The sequence below is a fragment of the Microcaecilia unicolor genome, chromosome 12 (genome assembly GCF_901765095.1).
Source record: "Microcaecilia unicolor chromosome 12, aMicUni1.1, whole genome shotgun sequence".
Lineage (NCBI taxonomy): Eukaryota > Metazoa > Chordata > Amphibia > Gymnophiona > Siphonopidae > Microcaecilia > Microcaecilia unicolor.
This window is the reverse complement of record NC_044042.1, coordinates 81,509,615-81,527,769: the sequence shown is the minus strand read 5'-3', so window position 1 is coordinate 81,527,769 and position 18,155 is coordinate 81,509,615. Positions and strand designations below refer to the sequence as shown.

The window sequence follows — 18,155 nt, the reverse complement described above, 5'->3', positions numbered from 1 at the left end:
AATTCGGCCTCCTGTATTTACACTCCGAGTCCGATCAATCCACTGATGGAGAGGATAGTGAGTTAAGCTGGAGTGTGCACCCGGTAAGAGAATGTGGTGGTAGAGGTACTAGTCGTGGCGCGTGTGAAGTGCACGTGACGGCTCGCGCTTAGCGCGCCCCTTCCTGTCCACTGGTATGAAATGTAACGGCCGCTGTTCTTAATCGGGAACTGGGCAGCGAAACGAGTAGGGATATGGGCGTAAGAATCATGGTACTTAAATAATGTGGATGCGAAACCTCGAAAATTAGTCTTTAATTTCTCAGTTATAAAAAGAATTCGTATTAAAACAAAAAATTTGAGTGATATTTTTATGTTAAAAAATTAAAAGCCAATTGAAGAGGGATTTTCTGATGGAGGTAAGGCCGTCGACATGTAGAAGATATGTAATTATTGTTGTGAAGCGGAGAAATATTTGACGTGTGTGAGGTAAAAATGTTAAAAAAACATCTTTCGTTTTATATGAAGCAAAAGTGCTTGACAGTAACCAAAAACTAATTTCAAATATAAGAGTCGTAATAAAATATTCAGGATGTCGGGACGAAAATTAAGGCTTTATTATTGGTCGTTCTTGAAGGCAAGTTAGTTTTAATGGCGAGTCTGATTAAACGCCTCCTTGTGCGATGGAGGACAAAGGTTGAACTAAGCTATTGAAGGGTTAATCAACATTTAATTCTGACAAAGGAATGTTTTTAATGTTATAAAAATGCAGAGGAATAAAGAAACAACATCAGAAGGTCCTGCAAAGAGGTTACAACCCGTAGAGAAGTACAGTTTAAAAAAAGAGAAAAAAAAATGACTTTTTAAAACCTGTAAAGGGGGGGGGGGGGAAGGAATTCACAAAGAAATAATCCCCCACGGGAACAGCTATGAGAAATCCGGAAAGAAGCTACATGATTACTTTTAATAGTATATGAGAGCGGGGGGGGGGGGGGGGGTTCTAAAGTTAATTTATCATTACTTGGGATGAACACCAAGAGGAAGAATGGATTTGAAAGTGCATTGTTAAAGAAAAGTGATAAATCACAAACCTTACTGAAGAAGGGTGAACCCCCCCCAAAGAGTTTGGGGCACGAGTCTCTCGCAGTAAGAGATTCCAAAGATCAGCAAGAATTTGCCAAAAATTTTCTTCATCGTTGGTACGAAAGTTTCCATTCCTGTCTAATATTAATCCTTATAAGTCAATCCCCTAAAATCTGGTAAAGCAGGTGTAAATTTATTCCAATACCACCTAAAAATAGAATGGTATCATATTAATTTACACTTATAAGAGGGGACTACATGGAAAGAGATTACAGCAAGCATAATTCTTGATGATGACTTAAGGGCCCTGTTAACTAAGCATAATGGCATGACTAAGGGCCCATTTTACTAAGCACAATGGATCTCTATCCTTAGCACACGGTAAAAAGTGTGCATGCCTTAGTAAACAGGGCCCTAATACTTTTGTCATTTCTTTGCTGGATGTTGCTGTGATTTGACTCTTCTTTAAAGCATTTATATTAATAACCATAGTAAGTGTTTTTCTGAATTTGATGTTATTTGCCAGGAATCATTTTTACTTATAAATTCTATAGCGTTAAACAATCAAGACTTGATAAATGGAATAATTTGTTTTTTTAGATTGACTAAAATCCAGGCTTGTTTAGGTTAATGTCACCCCTTGCAGATGGTCCCAGTGTTTTAATTTAAGTTATGGGTCTATGGTCAAAGCCAGTTAATCAGGTAAGAGAACCTATGCCTTGTTAGCTAGTGAGCAGGTCTGGAGGAAATATTAAGTGGGACTGGGTAGTGCACTTGAATATTCTCTCAACTGCTGAAGCCAAAAGTAGGCACTTAACCGGGTAAGTGTCAATGTTTGGCCTTTTAACTGTTTGGCCAAATAGGGCCATGCAAACTGTAATCCTGCCTTTGGCTGGTCTAATTTTAACTGGTTAAGAGCTGAATATTGGCACTTACCCAGTTAAATGCTATCCTGGGTATTTAATGCAGAGGGAATATATCCTCAGAAGCTTAGCTGAAATTGGGTGGCGGAGCAGTTGAGGGGAAGAGGGGGTGGTGGTTGGGAGGCGAGGATAGGGGTGGGCAGACTTATACGGTCTGTACCAGAGCCGGTGATGGGAGGCGAGACTGGTGGCTGGGAGGCGGGAAATACTGCTGGGCAGACTTATATGGTCTGTGCCCTGAAAAGGACAGGTACAAATTCAAGGTAAGGTATACACATATGAGTTTGTCATGGGCAGACTGGATGGACCATGCAGGTCTTTATCTGCCGTCATCTACTATGTTACTATGTAATGCCAATATCTGGGCATAATTACAAAGACATTGATGAAATACTACCCCATGTAGTCTGTTTTGTCTTATCAGATTTTACTTTTCAAAAAAGGGCTAGCTACTTAATGTGCCTGTAAAGTGCCAAATAAACATGGTGCTATATAAGTGTCATCCAGCTGTTGATCAGGGTTAAGATTATTCTTTCCTTATTTAAACCTAAGTAAGGAAGGCATAATCTTAACCCTGATTTCTCCAGATCAGTCTTGTTGGTTAAACCTGTTTACTTAGTAATGACTTGGAAGAGTAGCCTAATGTCCCACTGCTGCTCTGTGATTTTGGGCAGGTCACTTAACATCCATTGCTTCAGGTACAAAATTAGATAAGTCATCTTGAGCCACTACTGAAAAATGTGTGAGCTAAAATATAAATGAAATGCCAAGTATTTCTCCTGTGTGTTTGGCTTTACTAGACAGGAATTCCTTCTCAGAAAGGACTATGTGGCTAATTTTCAAAAGAAATAAGTGCAGAAAATGGCACGGGGGCAGATGAACATGTTTTTGAAAGCAAAACGTTTAAACCATATAATAAAGAAAAAAAAGAGTAAGTTTGATATCTTTCCAGAGAAAAGTGTTGAGTGGGTGGTGGTACATGATGTATGTTTGCAATAACAGCTAACAAAATGATTTCCTTGTGCCGGAAGGAAAAAGGCGGTGAATTGGACCCACTTTAAAAGTGACTAGCTCAAGACCAAACTAGTCTTTGGACCCATTTGTGATTTTGCTGAGTTGGGAGAGTGGAGAAGTGGAATTCTTTTGTGAAAGAGTGGAGAGTTGCTGAGCAGTCTGTTACCTTTGTTTGCTTCTGAACCTTTTGACCCTCACTTCCTGCCTTGCTTCCTCTGTCTCTCACCTTCTCAAGTCCTTGCCTATACCTGCTAGCCACACCTATCCCTTGCTATGTATCTCGCTCTCTTCCCCACCTCTCCAGTTCAAACGTACCATCTTGTCTCCTGTCTTTCATTGTTCCTCTGTTTCTCCACGCCATTTGTCACCGTGCATTGTGTTGCTGCTGTTTGTGAGAGGACTGTGTTCTGGTGCTGGGAAATACTGTGCATGTTGTTGCTGGTTCTGCATCTCGCTGGGTGTAGCAGGTGGGGGAATGCACAGTGGTGGTACTGGGATTAGTGGGTTCTACCTATGGTGGTGGGACACCTGCACATTGGAGATGCAGAAAACGCTATTGTGGCTGGCGCCTTGCTGGATGTGGATAAGAGTTTGGAGGGGATGCCCAGGAGGAGATTGCCTAGGACCTGCTTCATGGACCTCGCTGACCAGCAATGCCTTACAGGTACCACTTTGAGGCTGCCATCTGCCATACAGTACCTCTGTGACCAGCTACAACCTGTTCTCCAGGCCCAGGACGTGGGAATAATCCAGTGCCAGTCCACCTTAAGGTTACTGTTTCCCTTGCCTTTGTTGCCACTTGCTCTTTTCAGTCAGTGCTTGCCTCACCCAGCCTGTTGTCTCCAACTGCTTTGCCTGGTTCCTCGATGCCTACCTCCCCCACATTTCAGACAATATTTACCTTCCTCACTACTGCCCAGGCTCTCCAGAGCAACATGCTCAGTTGTATGTGGTTTTTTCCTCTGTCATTGACTGCACACATGTTGCACTCAGAACCCCCCCCCCCCCCCGGGGCACACAAGACCTATAGGAACAGAAAATCGTATCATTCCATGAACATGCAGGTTGTGTGTGATGCCCAGGGGGAGATTGTGGACGTGTTCTTAGTACAGATGCATATATCCTGCAGCTTTCTGGAATGTACTGCAGGTTTAACCAAGGAGTGATCACCGGTGGCTGGCTCCTAGGTAAGTGGAATTAGAACATCTTCAAAGAAGAGTGACCAAAATGATAAAGGGGATGAAACTCCTTCCATATGAGGAAAGGATAAAGAGGTTAGGGCTCTTCAGCTTGCAACAGAGACTGCTTGGGGGGGGGGGAGGGGGGATATGATTGAGGTCTATGGAATCTTGAGTGGTGTTGAACAGGTAAAAGTAAATCAAATTTTCACTTTTCAAAAAGAGTACACAGACTAGGAGACACTCAATGAAATTTACTGTGGAAATGCTTTTAAACCAAATAGGAAATTTTTTTTCAGTCAAAGAATAGTTAAGCTCTGGACCTTGCTGCGGGAGGATGTGGTAACAGCGGTTAGCATATCTTGTGTTTAAAAAATGGTTTGAACAAGTTCCTGGAGGATAAAGTCCATACTCTGTTATTGAGATGGACATGGGAGAAGCCACTACTTGCTCTGGGATTGATAGCATGGAATGTTGCTACTAATTAGGTTTCTGTGATCTGGCTTCGCCATTGTTGGAAGCAAGATACTGGGCTAGATGGACCATTGGTCTGACTCAGTATTGCTATTCATATGTTCTTACTGGGATTCCTAATCCCCATACCTGCTCCCTCACCCTTATTTCACCACCCTACCTCCCTCAACATGCCTCCAGAACCCACACCCATAACCCGCAGTCCACAAGGTCCGCATACAAACACACCATGTCTGTGAATCCTACTCCTTTCATAGGTGACAAAGGCTATACTCTTCCCCCCCCCCCCCCCCCCCAAGTGAACCTGGCTAATGAATCCCATTGTCTACCTGAAAAGGAGGAGGAGGAATCTAACAAGAGCCACAAGAACACCCACACCATCATGGAGTGCACCTTTGGCCAGCTGAAAAACAGATTCAGATATGTAGACCATTCCTAAGGGAAGCTCCTCTACAGCCCGGAGAAGGTTGCCAAGATATTCATAACTTGCTGCATAGCTTTGCACTGCAACAAAGACAACTCCTGCCAGAGGACTCGCAGCAGCAGGCAGAACAAGAGGATGACATCCCCACAGAGCTGACCAAGAGGTCTGCGCCAGACACTCATGCAGACCAATTTCTAGTAAAGGTCTGTGCGGTATTTGTGCTCACCGTATCTCATTCTATTCCCCCAACACACACCACCCTAACATGGTAAGTATATGCCTTGTAGCTCTACCTCATTCTTCCCCTCCATTTCCGCTGTGGACTCCCTCCCCCCACCTTCTCCAGGCCTTGCAGGGGCGCACACAGTGTCCAAGTCCTTATCTGTGGGGCTGCCATTGCCCTCGGAAGTGTCAGGAGATTCAGCTGCCCTATAGAAATCGGGCCACCTGGTTAGCCCTGTGGCTGAGCTGCTGCTGGGCACAGCACCCTGCATGGCAGTGTGCTCCAGAGGGACCTGGCTGCAAGGTAGCTCTACTGGCTTGGGATCGATGCTGGTTGCATGGCTGGAGCTGAGGAGGTTGCTGTGAAGCTGGGCTGGGTGGTGTGGGCTCTGGTGCCACTTTCAACTGGTGTGGCAGATGGTACTCCTGGCATGTTGGTCTCACTGGTTCGCCTGGGAGGATCAGGTACCTGCTCAGTGGGCAATGTGCTGGACAGGGCCTTTGTGTAATCATGCAGATCTTACTGGATCCTCCAAAGCTGCAGCCACTTATTGTGCCTAGCATCTCTGCTACGTGGTACTCAGCACTTGCAAGCAGTCATCTCGCGCTTGGAGCCTCTGCTGCTGAACCCCCTCCCGCAGCAGCTGTAGTTTCTGGTGCATATAGCCAGCTGCACATTTTGGGCCAGGAGCTTGTTGGCTAGATGTACAACCTGCTGCCTGTGGAGGATGGTCCCATAAGGACCAGCTCCTGGGGGGGGGGGGGGGGGAGAGGGGTTCAACCAGCAATTGGTCGTCTTCATCTGGTGGCTGGTGTCTTCAGCGGACTCTTCTGCTGGCACAGTGCCCTCTGCTGCCACTGACTCCCCCTCTAACACCTGAGGTGCCTATGCTGGCTGCTGGTTCAAGCCTCTGCCTCTGATTCAGAGTCCTCGCTTGCATAGGGAAAGTAGCCAACTTGTCAGTCTGTTTTAGGTTTCCCGAACTTTATCATTGCATGTGTACTTGTATACCACAAGTGATGAGGATTGCCACTTTGTCATGCCAGCACATGATGTATGCCTCCACGTCCCACACTGTAGGCCTCGGAAGCCACAATGCCAGACAGCGGCTACTGGAGAAAAGATAGTGGGAGCGGGTCTGGAGAGCTCAATGAGATGGCCACAGATGCCTTGAAAGTAGGAGTAGCCACTGGTTGGTAACGGGCCAAGGGGGAGGGGAAGAAAGCTTCAAAAAATGACAGAAAACCGGTTTGAGTCCTGTTGTATAAGTGCTCCCAGACCTAGCCATTAACCACTACTCCATGCTTACTTTGTTATGACATGGCTCCTGTTCTGCAGCCTTTCCTGCCTGTAGTCTGGGGTGCCTTTATTCCTCCTCCCCCTACCTCTCTGAGAACCATACGACCCCCCCCCCCCCCCCCACACACACACACTGTCCAAGCTTACTGGAGAGAGGGTGAAATGAGAGAGCAGCCAGCACATTATTAAGACCCCAAACCGTACCTGATTCCCCAGCCTGTACGGAGGTGTCCTGGGTTCCTAGGCCATAGATGCTCTCGTTGGGAAGGAGCCTCTACACAATGTGTTCCATGAGGGTGAAGTTCATGGAGTCCGCATCAAGCAGATTGGCTCCAGCCTTGCACATGACAAACCCCTTCAGCTGCCTACATTTCCTTCTGATGTTCTCTATATGTGGTGGACTGCATTAAGCATGTGAACTATTGTCATCCATTCTTTCTCCTTAGGGGTGTGCATGGATAGTTTGCCCCTTAGAAGCAAACAGATTGGCATAGCATGCCACTACCTTATTCACCTGGAGCTCTATCTCAGAATTGCTGAAATTAAGCTTCCTGCTAGGGGTTGTCTTTTTGGATGCCATTGTGAGTATGGGCTGTATAGGTTTGAAAATCCCAAGATTCATGTTTTTGTAGGGCACTTTAGACTTTTGGGGGATAAACGTGTTTTTTTTTATTTTTTTTATTTTTTTTATAATGGCTCACACATGAAAATGTTTTGGGGAGAATGACATCTAAATAATGTGAGTTACATGACACTTGTCACCCTCATTGTTGCTGGGGGAAGGTGGCTTATCAGCCAGGAATCCTAAATATCTAGAAACTACTACTACTACTTAACATTTCTAAAGCGCTACTAGGGTTACGTAGCGCTGTACAGTTTAACATAGGACAGTCCCTGCTCAAGGAGCTTACAGTCTAAAGGACAAATGTACAGTCAGTCAAATTGGGGCAGTCTAGATTGCCTGAATAGGTAAAAAGGTTAGGTGCTGAAGGCAGCATTGAAGAGGTGGGCTTTGAGCAAAGATTTGAAGATGGGTAGGGAGGGGGCTTGGCGTAAGGGCTCAGGAAGTTTATTCCAGGCGCAGGGTGAGGTGAGGCAGAAAGGGCGGAGCCTGGAGTTGGTGGTGGTGGAGAAGGGTACTGAGAGGAGGGATTTGTCCTGTGAGCGGAGGTTTCGGGTGGGAACGTAAGGGGAGATGAGTGTAGAGAGGTAATGAGGGGCTGCAGACTGAGTGCTTTTGTAGGTAAGAAGGAGAAGCTTGAACTATATGCGGTATCTGATCGGAAGCCAAAGAAGTGACCTGAGGAGAGGGGTGATTTGAGCATATCGGTCCAGGCGGAATATAAGACGAGCAGCAGAGTTCTGAACGGATTGAAGGGGGGATAGATGGTTAAGTGGGAGGCCAGTGAGGAGTAGGTTGCAGTAGTCAAGGCGAGAGGTAATGAGAGAGTGGATGAGAGTTCGGGTGGTGTGCTCGGAGAGGAAAGGGCGAATTTTGCTGATGTTAAAGAGATAGCCAAGACCTGTCGCTTCTATCTGCTGGATGTGCGCAGAGAAGGAGAGGGAGGAGTCGAAGATGACTCCAAGGTTGCGGGCAGATGGGACGGGGAGGATGAGGGTGTTATCACCTGAGAGAGTGGAGGAAGAGGAGAAGTGGGTTTGGGTGGAAAGACGATAAGCTCGGTCTTGGCCATGTTCAGCTTCATGTGGCAGTTGGACATCCAGGCAGCAATGTCGGATAAGCAGGCTGATACTTTGGCCTGGGTCTCCGCAGTGATGTCTGGTGTGGAGAGAGTTACAGCCGGGTGTCATCAGCATAAAGATGATATTGGAAACCATGAGACGAGATCAGTGAGCCCAAGGAAGAGGTGTAGATTGAAAAAAGAAGGGGTCCAAGGACAGATCCCTGGAGAACTCCAACAGAGAGGGGGATGGGGGTGGAGGAAGATCCAAGAGAATGTACTCTGAAGGTGCAGTGGGAGAGATAAGAGGAGAACCAGGAGAGGACAGAGCCCTGGAACCCAAATGAGGACAGTATGGCTAGAAGTAAATCATGATTGACAGTGTCAAAAGCGGCGGATAGGTCGAGGAGGATGAAGATGGAGTAGTGACCTTTGGTTGTGGCAAGGAACAGGTCATTACAGACTTTAGTGAGTGCCGTTTCTGTCGAGTGTAGAGGGTGAACACTGGATTGAAATGGATCGAGGATGGCACGAGAGGAGAGAAAGTCAAGGCAGCGGCTGTGAACGCGCGCTCAAGTATCTTGGAGAGGAAGGGTAGGAGGGAGATGGGGCGGTAGTTGGAAGGACAGGTAGGATCTAGTGATGGTTTTTTGAGTAGTGGTGTGACTATGGCGTGCTTGAAGGTGCCAGGGACAGTTGCAGTGGAGAGAGAGAGAGAGGTTGAGGCTATGACAGATGGGGGGGGGGGGGGGGTGACAGTAATAGAGATGGTGTTAAGTTGGTGTGGATGGGATCAGAGGAACAAGTGGTGCATTTCGAGGAGGAAAGAAGGTGGGCGGATTCCTCCTCGTTGATATCAGGAAAAGAGGAGAAGGAGGCCTGGGTTGGTTGGTTGAGGGAGTGGGTTGAAGGGTGAAGAGGAGGAGGTGGCTTGGTAGTGAACTCAAGGTTGATCTTTTGCACCTTGTCGCGGAAGTAGTCAGCCAGTGATTGAGGAGAGAGTGGGGGGGGGGGGAGCGGAGGGCACCTTGAGGAGGGAGTTAAGGGTGGCGAAGAGACGACGAGGGTTGGAGCTGAGAGAATTGACTGTCAATTGGGTGTAATAGTCCTGTTTGGCAAGGAATAGGGAAGACTGGAAGGAGGATAGCATGAATTTGTAATGAAGGAAGTCTGTATGGGTGCGAGATTTCCTCCAGAGGCGTTCAGCAGATCGGGTGCAGGAGTGAAGGTAACGAATGCAAGGGGTCAGCCAAGGCTGGGGATTAGTACGCCTTGTGGGACAGGGAGATGGATGGTGCGAGGGTGTGCAGAGGAGAGAGTGGCATTGTAAGCGGAGACAGCCTTGTCGACAGACTCGGAGGACATGATGGAGGGGAGGAGATTAGAAGTACTACAGGATAAGGTGGGAGGGTCAATAGCCTGGAGATTCCTGGAAGTACTGGTTAACGTTGGGCGAGGCTGAGGGGGGGGGGTGATGAAGTGTGAAGGTGATCAGGTGATGATCAGAGAGAGGAAGAGCTGAGGCGTAGAAATTGGAGGGTGAGCAGATGGAGAGGACAAGGTCAAGACAATGGCCATTTTGGTGAGTAGGGGTGGGGGGTGGTGGAGCACAGCTGGAGGTTGAAGGAAGATGTCAGAGTGAGGAACTGAGAAGTGTGAGAGTCTGATGGGTCATCAGCGTGTATGTTAGTCTTCGAGAATGAGAAACGGAAAGCCAAGCATCAAAGTCGGTGAGGAAGGAAGAGAGGGGATTTATCAGGGGGGCGGTAAATGACTGCCACTCTGGCAACGGGTAGACTAGACGGATGGAGTGGACTTCAAAGGATGAGAAGCAGTGAGACTGGTAGGAGGAGGGGTTGGAAACTACAGGAGGGCGAGAGTAGTAACCTGATGCCGCCTCCACGGCCAACTGGGCAGGGAGTGTGGGAGAAAAGATAACCTCCATGGCATAGGGCCGTGACTGAGGCAGAGTCATCAGGGTAGAGCCAGGTTTCAGTTAGGGCGAGCAGTTGAAGGGAATGAGAGATGAAGAGATCGTGGGTGAAAGGAAGTTTGTTGCAGACCAAGCGGGCATTCCACAGGACACATGAGAAGGGGAGGGAAGAGGGTGGGAGGAGGGAAATAGAGATGAGATTGGAGACCACGGAATCGTTTGCATGGATAGGACGAGGACAGGTGTGGGGGACCTGGATTGGGATTGATGTCTCCCGCGGATAGCAGGAGGAGGAGGAGCAAGAGAGTGCGGAGGAGGGTGGGGGAGGTAGGGCGACGAAGACAGGATGCGCTTAGGAGGAATGGGGATGGGTTAATGGCAGGAAGGAAGTGAAGGTTGAGAGCTAGGAAGGAGGAGGGGGACAGGAGAGATGGTGAGGGACGGGGGTGGGTAGGGTATTGCAGTAGTGAGCAGGACGGGAGAGGACATGGGTGGGCAGTGAGTTCCAGCGGTAGACAGCGGTAGGGGAGGGGAAAAAGATTAGGAAGGGACAGGGCAAGGAAGAGGATGTGTAAAGGAGCCAAAAGTAGTGACTGGGATGTTCCGGGTGTATATGTAGTGACTGAGGTGTTAAGCAATAGATTGGGAAAGCAGAACTGGAGGCTTAAAACTGGAACGGCAGGCAGGTAGGCTGGGGAGGAAGGTAGGTAGGTGTGCTGCATGAAGGCAGGCAGGTAGTTGATGGGCTGAGAAGCTGGGAAGTTGATGGGCTGGCGAGCAGGTAAGTCAATGGGCTGACAGGCAGGTTGGTTGAAGGGCTAGCAGGCAGGCAGGTTGGTTGATAGCTTAACAGACAAGCAGGCAGGTTGGTTGGTTGGGCTGGAAGGCAAAACAGGCAGGGCTGTTGCGATGTGACTGGAACAAGTTGGAACAGACGGACTGGAGCAGCTGGACGGATTGGAACAAGTTGGAACAGACGGACTGAAGCAGCTGGATGGATTGGAACAAGCTGGAACAGACTGACAGGAACAGGCTGGAGCAGATGGACTGGAGCAAGCTGGAACGGACGGACGGGAACAAGCTGGACCAGGCGGGCTGGGACACGCTGGAACAAGCAATGCAGATGGAGCAGGCTGGAATGGACGGACTGGAACAAGGTGGAGCAGATGGACTGGAACAAGTTGGAGCAGAAGGCAGGCTGGAACAGATGGACTGGAGTAAGCTGGAACGGACGGACGGGAATAAGCTTGAACAGGCGGGCTGGAACAAGCAATGCAGCCTTTAGAGTTAGGGTGGGTCAAGGTGTAACCTTATCTGGGACGTCCTCGGGTCTGGTCTGGTCGAGTCTTTGTCTTGGGCCAGCAGTGTGGCGCGATCATGGCAGTGGCGTCGCTGGTGCAGCTCGAGGGGGTCGATCCGAGCAAAGGAAGTCCCGAGGTTCACCTCTCCTCATGGTCGATGTCGCTCAAGGCGGCGCTTCAGCTTACTGTGGTTGGGGTGTTATCGGTTGCGATAAGTGGTCGATTTCTTCAGTGTTATCCTTGTGGATGGGTAAGTCTCTGGCAGCGTAGACTGGTTTGGTCGGCTGGGATGATGAATCTCGCCAGGTCTCCGCAGCATCACACAGCTGCCCCTGCAGCATCACACAGCTGGAGTCCCCATTTGCCACTGTCTATAGGTAAGCAGAGACCTCTGAACCTACCCTTCCCCTTCTGTTAGGGAGATGACATGAGATCTAGTCTGCCCCATGTTTCTGTTATCCAAGGATGACTCCTGTTTTGCAGGACCTTTCTGCTGGGCAAGATACAGCACAGGCACTGGTCAGCAGCAACACAAGGGATAGCAGTGGACTTTGCAACATTGGTGTATCTAGATTTTCAGAAAGCTTTTTGCAGTCTCTCATGAGACTCCTGAAAAAATTAGTCATGAGATAAGAGGCAATGTTCTGTTGTGAATTAGGAATTGGTTATTGGACAGAAAACAGAGGAGGGTAGGGTTAAATGGGCATTTTTCTCAGTGAAGGAGAGTGAATGGTGAAGTGCCATAAGGATCTGTTCTGGGAGTGGTGCTATTTAAAATTCTACAAATGATCTGGAAATAGGAATGACAAGCGAGGTGATTGATTTGCAGATGACACAAAACTATTCAAGGTTGTTAAAACACATGTAGACTGTGAGAAACTGCAGGGAGACTGTGCATCCAAATGGCAGATGAAATTTAATGTGGATAAATACAAAGTGATGTACGTTTCGAAGAATAATCTGAATGGTAATTATCTGATGCTAGGGGCCACCTTGGTAGTCAGCACCCAAGAAGAAGGTTTAGGTGGTAGTGTAGACAAGATGCTGAAATCTGCCCAGTGTGCTGTGGCAGCAAAAAAAGCAAGAATGGCAGGAATCCTATTCCAGGTACTTGTGCAGAAGAAAACGGAGGGGGAGGGGGGGGGAGAATGAGTGCCATCCTAGACCTTAAGGGCCCTGAACAAATTCCTGGTCAAAAAAGTTCAGGATTGTTTCCTGGGCACCCTTATCCCATCCAAGAAGGGGTTTATCTGTGCTCTGACTTAAAGGATGCATGCACACACATCCTGAACACACCACTTCAGTACTGCATGTTGTCCTGTGGCATCGTTTCAGCACTCAGAGTCTTTTCCAAATGCCTAGCAGTGGTGTCAGCATTGCTATGCAGGATAGGGGTGCGTGTGTTCCCATACCTTGTTGATAATTGTCTGGTAAAGATCACCTCGAAGGACGGTGCTCAGGAGTCCATGTGGAGGACTGTTCAGGTGCTACAGCTACTAGGGCTTGTTTTAAACTACCCCGTCTCATCTTTGTCCTGCTCGATACGCAGAAGTTGTCAGCTTTTCTCCCAGTACCAAGATTAGACACTCTAGTTAAGTATGTGAATACATATGTATTGCCACACTGGGACAGACCAAAGGTCCATCAAGCCTAGCATCCTGTTTCCAGCAGTGGCCAATCCAAGTCACAAATACCTGACAAGATCCCAAAAAAGCTCAATATGTTTTATGCTGCTTATCCCAGAAATAAGCAGTGGATTTTCCCTAAGTCCATTTTAATAATGGTCTATGGGCTTTTCCTTTAGGAAGCTGCCCAAACCTTTTTTTTTTTAAATCCTGCTAAGCTAACTGTCTTTACAGCATTCTCTGGAAATCAATTCCAGAGTTTAATTACACGTTGAGTGAAGAAACATTTTCTCAGATTCGTTTTAAATTTACTACTTTGTAGCTTCATCGCATGCCCCCTAGTCCTAGTATTTTTGGAAAGAGTAAACAAACGATTCATGTTTACCCAGTATGGCTTTACTTATGTATTTATGTACCCGTTCCACTCCACTCATTTTATAGACCTCTATCATATCTCCCTCAACTGTCTTTTCTCCAAGCTGAAGAGCCCTAGCCGATTCAGCCTTTCCTCATAAGGAAGTTGTCCCATACCCTTTATTATTTCTGTTGCCCTTCTCTGCACCTTTTCTAATTCCACACTATTTTTTTATTTTATATTTTTTGAGATGCGGCGACCAGAATTGAACACAATATTTGAGGTGCAGTCGCACCATGGAGCGATACAAAGGCATTATAACGTCCTCATTTTTGTTTTCCATTCCTTTCCTAATACCTAACATTCTATTTGCTTTCTTAGCTGCCGCAGCACACTGACCAGAGAGTTTTGAAAGTATCGTCAATGTTGATTCCTAGATCCTTTTCCTGGTCAGTGACTCCTAACGTGGAACCTTGCATGACGTATAATTCTCCGAGGACAAGCAGGCTGCTTGTTCTCACAATTGGGTGACGTCCACGGCAGCCCCAGGACGGAAATCTTCCTAGCAACAAACTTTGCTAGATCCTTCGAGCGCATGGGCGCGGCCATCCCACTTTAATTCTTTTTTTTTTTTTCTCCGCGGTTAGAGAGTGACTGCTTGCGGTCTCTCTCTCCGTTCGCCCTGAAAGAGCCGTTGCTGATTTTTCATTTTTTGTCTCCTTTTCCCTCGTTTTCTTTTTCATTTAAGTTGTTTCCCTTTTTATATATAAAACAAAAAACCCTTTATTTTAGTTTTTGGTCTAGTTTCTTTCTCTTCCGATGCGGCCCTCTTAGGCCGCTGTACGCGTGTTTCTCATTTTTTGTGCCTTTATTTTTGGCACAATTGAGACTTTTGATTTCGCCACCGCTATTTTTCTGTCCATTTCATCGAGGACACTCAGCGGCTTCAAGAAGTGTACTCGGTGCAACCGGGCGATCTCTGGTACTGACCCTCCCTCACGTGTGGTGTCTTCAGTGCCTTGGGCCCGACTATTGCCCAGACGCATGTAAGTTGTCTTAGCTTGAAAGAGCGGACTTAGGCATCGAGACAAGCTCTTCGGGATCGTCTTTTTGGAGCTTCGCCCAGTTCTGCTGCGTTGATATCGACACTAGAGATGGCATCGACCTCGGGAGCGTAGGTAATGGCTGTCCGGACACCACACGCTGGGAGCAGTGAGCCATCGAGTGGGTCTCCACCTGCCTCTGTCTCCTGCTACGCAAGCCCCACGGGACCGACCACTCTCGGACCCGACCCCGAGAAGGCGTGTGGATTCCACATCCTCGTGGGTAACGAGGAGTATCGATGACGTGCATCGAGCGAAGGCAAAGAAGCATCGTCATCGGTCTCCTTCTAAGCACGGTACCGGGAGTTCCGGGGCGTCGAAGGATTCGGCACCCGTGAAGCACCGATGCTGGGAGGATTGCTTATCCTCCATTCAGGAGGTGTCGGTCTTTGGGCAGCCTGGTACCACCTCCTTGACCGCAACACATTCTGGACCCGATTCCTGCACTGGCCCCACAGCCTTGCTCGACAGCAACTCTGGACGAGCGCATCCGAGCCATTCTTCCAGGTTTGCTGGAAGAGCTGCTGCGTCAGCCTGTTCCGGTGCCGGGGGTGCTTGTGCCTTGGCAACGAGGATGGAAGCGGCAGCTGGCTTTGGCCCTGTGGTGAGGTCCCCGACGCCGGTGCCACCTGCGGCGTCGGCTGCCACCCAGGTTGACTCCCCGTCGACATCGATGGAGGGAGCTTCATTGCCACCTGCACGGGAGTCGACTTCTCGACACCGCCATCGGGGACATGGTTCCTCGGCGTCGAGACGGGCCCGGTTTCAGACTGCAGTTCAGGAACTCTTGTCCGATACCGAGGAGGGTGCCTCATGGGATGAGGGAGAAGATCCCAGGTATTTCTCTTCCGAGGAGTCTTGTGGTCTTCCCTCTGATCCTACTCTTTCGCCAGAAAGAGAGCTTTCTCCTCCGGAGAGTCTTTCTTTTCATTTGTCCAGGAAATGTCTGTGGCTATTCCCTTCCCTGTGGGATCTGAGGATGAGCCCAGGACTGAGATGTTCGAGGTCCTTGACTATCCTCCACCTATGGAATCATCCACTGTTCTTCTGCATAATGTCCTTAAAGAGACATTGCTGAGGAACTGGAAGAAACCACTAACTAATCCCACCATCCCCAAGAAAGCTGAGTCCCAATATCGGATTCGTGGAGAACCCGAGTTGATGAAGTCGCAGTTACCTCACGACTTTATGGTTATGGATTCCGCTCTCAAGAGGGCCAAGAGTACTAGAGATGTCGCTTCTGCGCCCCCGGGGCGAGAATTGAGAACTCTTGACTCGTTTGAGAGAGAGGCCTATCAGTCCTCTATGCTCGTGTCCAAGATTGTCATACCAGCTCTACATGAGCATCTATATGCAGAATAATGTAAAGCAACTGGCGGACTTGGTGGACAAGCTGCCCCTGGAGCACGCCAGGCCTTTTCAGGAGGTGGTCAGGCAGCTGAAGGCGTGTCCTAAATTCCTGTCCAGGGGTGCTTACGACACTTTTGATGTTGCATCCAGAGCCGCTGCTCAGGGTATAGTGATGCACAGACTCTCATGGCTGCGTGCCTCTGATCTGGATAATCGAGTCCAGTAGCGGATTGTGGATGCCCCTTGCTGGGGGGATAATATTTTTGGCGAGAAAGTCGAGCACGTGGTCGAACGGCTCCACCAGCGGGAAACCGCTACGACAATCTCTTCTGTCGGGTGCCTTCAGCTTCTACCTCATCAGGTAGACGTTTTTTCCTTGGAAGAAGGAATGCTCCCTATGCCTACAGTAGGCGTAGGTACAATCCTCCTTCCTGACAGCCTTCTCAGGCTCAGCCCCAGCGCGCTCGTTCTCGTCAACAGCGTGCGCCCAGACAGGCCCCTGCAGCTCCCCAGCAAAAGCAAGGGACGGGCTTTTGACTGGTTCCAGCTGAGTATAGCCGCAATAAGAGTGTCTGTCTGTGCCGGACGATCTACCGGTTGGAGGGAGGTTAAAATGTTTTCACCAAAGGTGGCCTCTTGTAACCTCCGGTGGGTTCTTCAAATAGTCCAGTTAGGATACTTCCTCAATTTGATCTCCAAACCTCCAAATTGCCCACCGGGAGCTCAGTCCTTCAGCTTCCAGCACAGTCAGGTACTTGCAGAGGAACTCTCCACCCTTCTCAGCGCGAATGCGGTCGAGCCCGTTCCACCAGGGCAAGAAGGGCTGGGATTCTATTCCAGGTACTTCCTCGTGCGAAAGAAAACGGGGGATGCGTCCCATCGTAGACCTAAGGGTCCTGAACAAATTCCTTGTCCGAGAAAAGTTCAGGATGCTTTCCCTGGGCACCCTTCTCCCCATGATTCAGCAACATGATTGGCTATGCTGGCTGGACTTAAAGGATGCTTATACACACATCCCGATACTTCCAGCTCACAGGAGGTATCTTCGATTCCATCTGGGAGCGCAGCATTCCCAGTATTGTATGCTGCCCTTTGGTCTTGCGTCTGCGCCCAGAGTGTTTACAAAATGCCTGGCAGTAGTTGCAGCGACGCTACGCAGACTGGGAGTGCATATGTTCCCTTATCTCGACGATTGGCTGGTGAAAAACACCTCAGAGGCAGGAGCTCTACAGTCCATACAGATGACTATTCAACTGCTGGAGCTACTCGGGTTTGTAATAAATTACCCCGTCCCATTTTCTCCCTGTTCAAAGACTGGAATTTATTGGAGCTCTGCTGGATTCACAAACGGCTCGCGCCTATCTTCCCAAGACGAGAGCAGATAGCAGATAATCTTCTGTCTCTAGTTTCCATGGCCAGAGCGTCTCAGCGGATCACATCTTGGCAAATGTTGAGACTTCTAGGCCATATGGCCTCCACAGTTCATCAGACGCCCATGGCCCGTCTTCATATGAGATCTGCTCAATGGACCCCTAGCTTCCCAGTGGTAGGCTGCGGGGGAATCTAGAGGATGTAATCCAGCTGTTCACCGAATTTCACAATTCCCTTCAGTGATGGACAATTCGATGCAATTTGACCTTGGGACGTCCTTTTCAAATTCCTCAGCCTCACAAAGTGCTGACAACGGATGCACCCCTACTGGGGTGGGGAGCTCTTGTAGATGGGCTTCACCCTCAAGGAGTTTTGTCCCTTCAGGAAAAGGTCTTCAGATCAATCTCCTGGAGTTGCAAGTGGTCTGGAATGCTCTAAAGGCTTTCAGAGATTGACTGTCCTATCAAATTATCCAAATTCAGACAGACAATAAGGTTGCGATTTACTCGCATGTGGTTGTGGGCTCGCCGTTATGGCATGTTTCTCCAGGCCACATACCTGGCAGGCCTTAAACAGTCTGGCTGACAGGTTGAGCAGGATAATGCAACCTCACAAGTGGTCGCTCAATTCGGGCATTCTACGCAAGATCTTCCGAGAGTGGGGCACCCCCTCAGTGGATCTTTTTGCCACTCATTTCAATCACAAACTCCCTCAGTTCTGTTCCAGACTTCAGGCCCATGACAGACTAGTGTCGGATGCATTTCTCCTACATTGGGGAAAGGGCCTTCTGTACGCATATCCTCCCAAACCTCTGGTGGGAAAGACTTTGCTGAAACTCA

General features: G+C 48.7%; 1 protein-coding gene across 1 annotated transcript in view; it reads left to right on the top strand.

Moving 5' to 3' along the window:
• The first annotated feature begins 232 nt into the window (after nucleotides 1-232).
• MEIOC (meiosis specific with coiled-coil domain) overlaps nucleotides 233-18,155 on the top strand; it is a 340,208-nt gene continuing 322,285 nt past the window's right edge. The window contains 1 exon segment of the mRNA XM_030221652.1: nucleotides 233-397. Coding sequence (XP_030077512.1) covers nucleotides 392-397 — 6 coding nt within the window. The 5' untranslated portion in view covers nucleotides 233-391.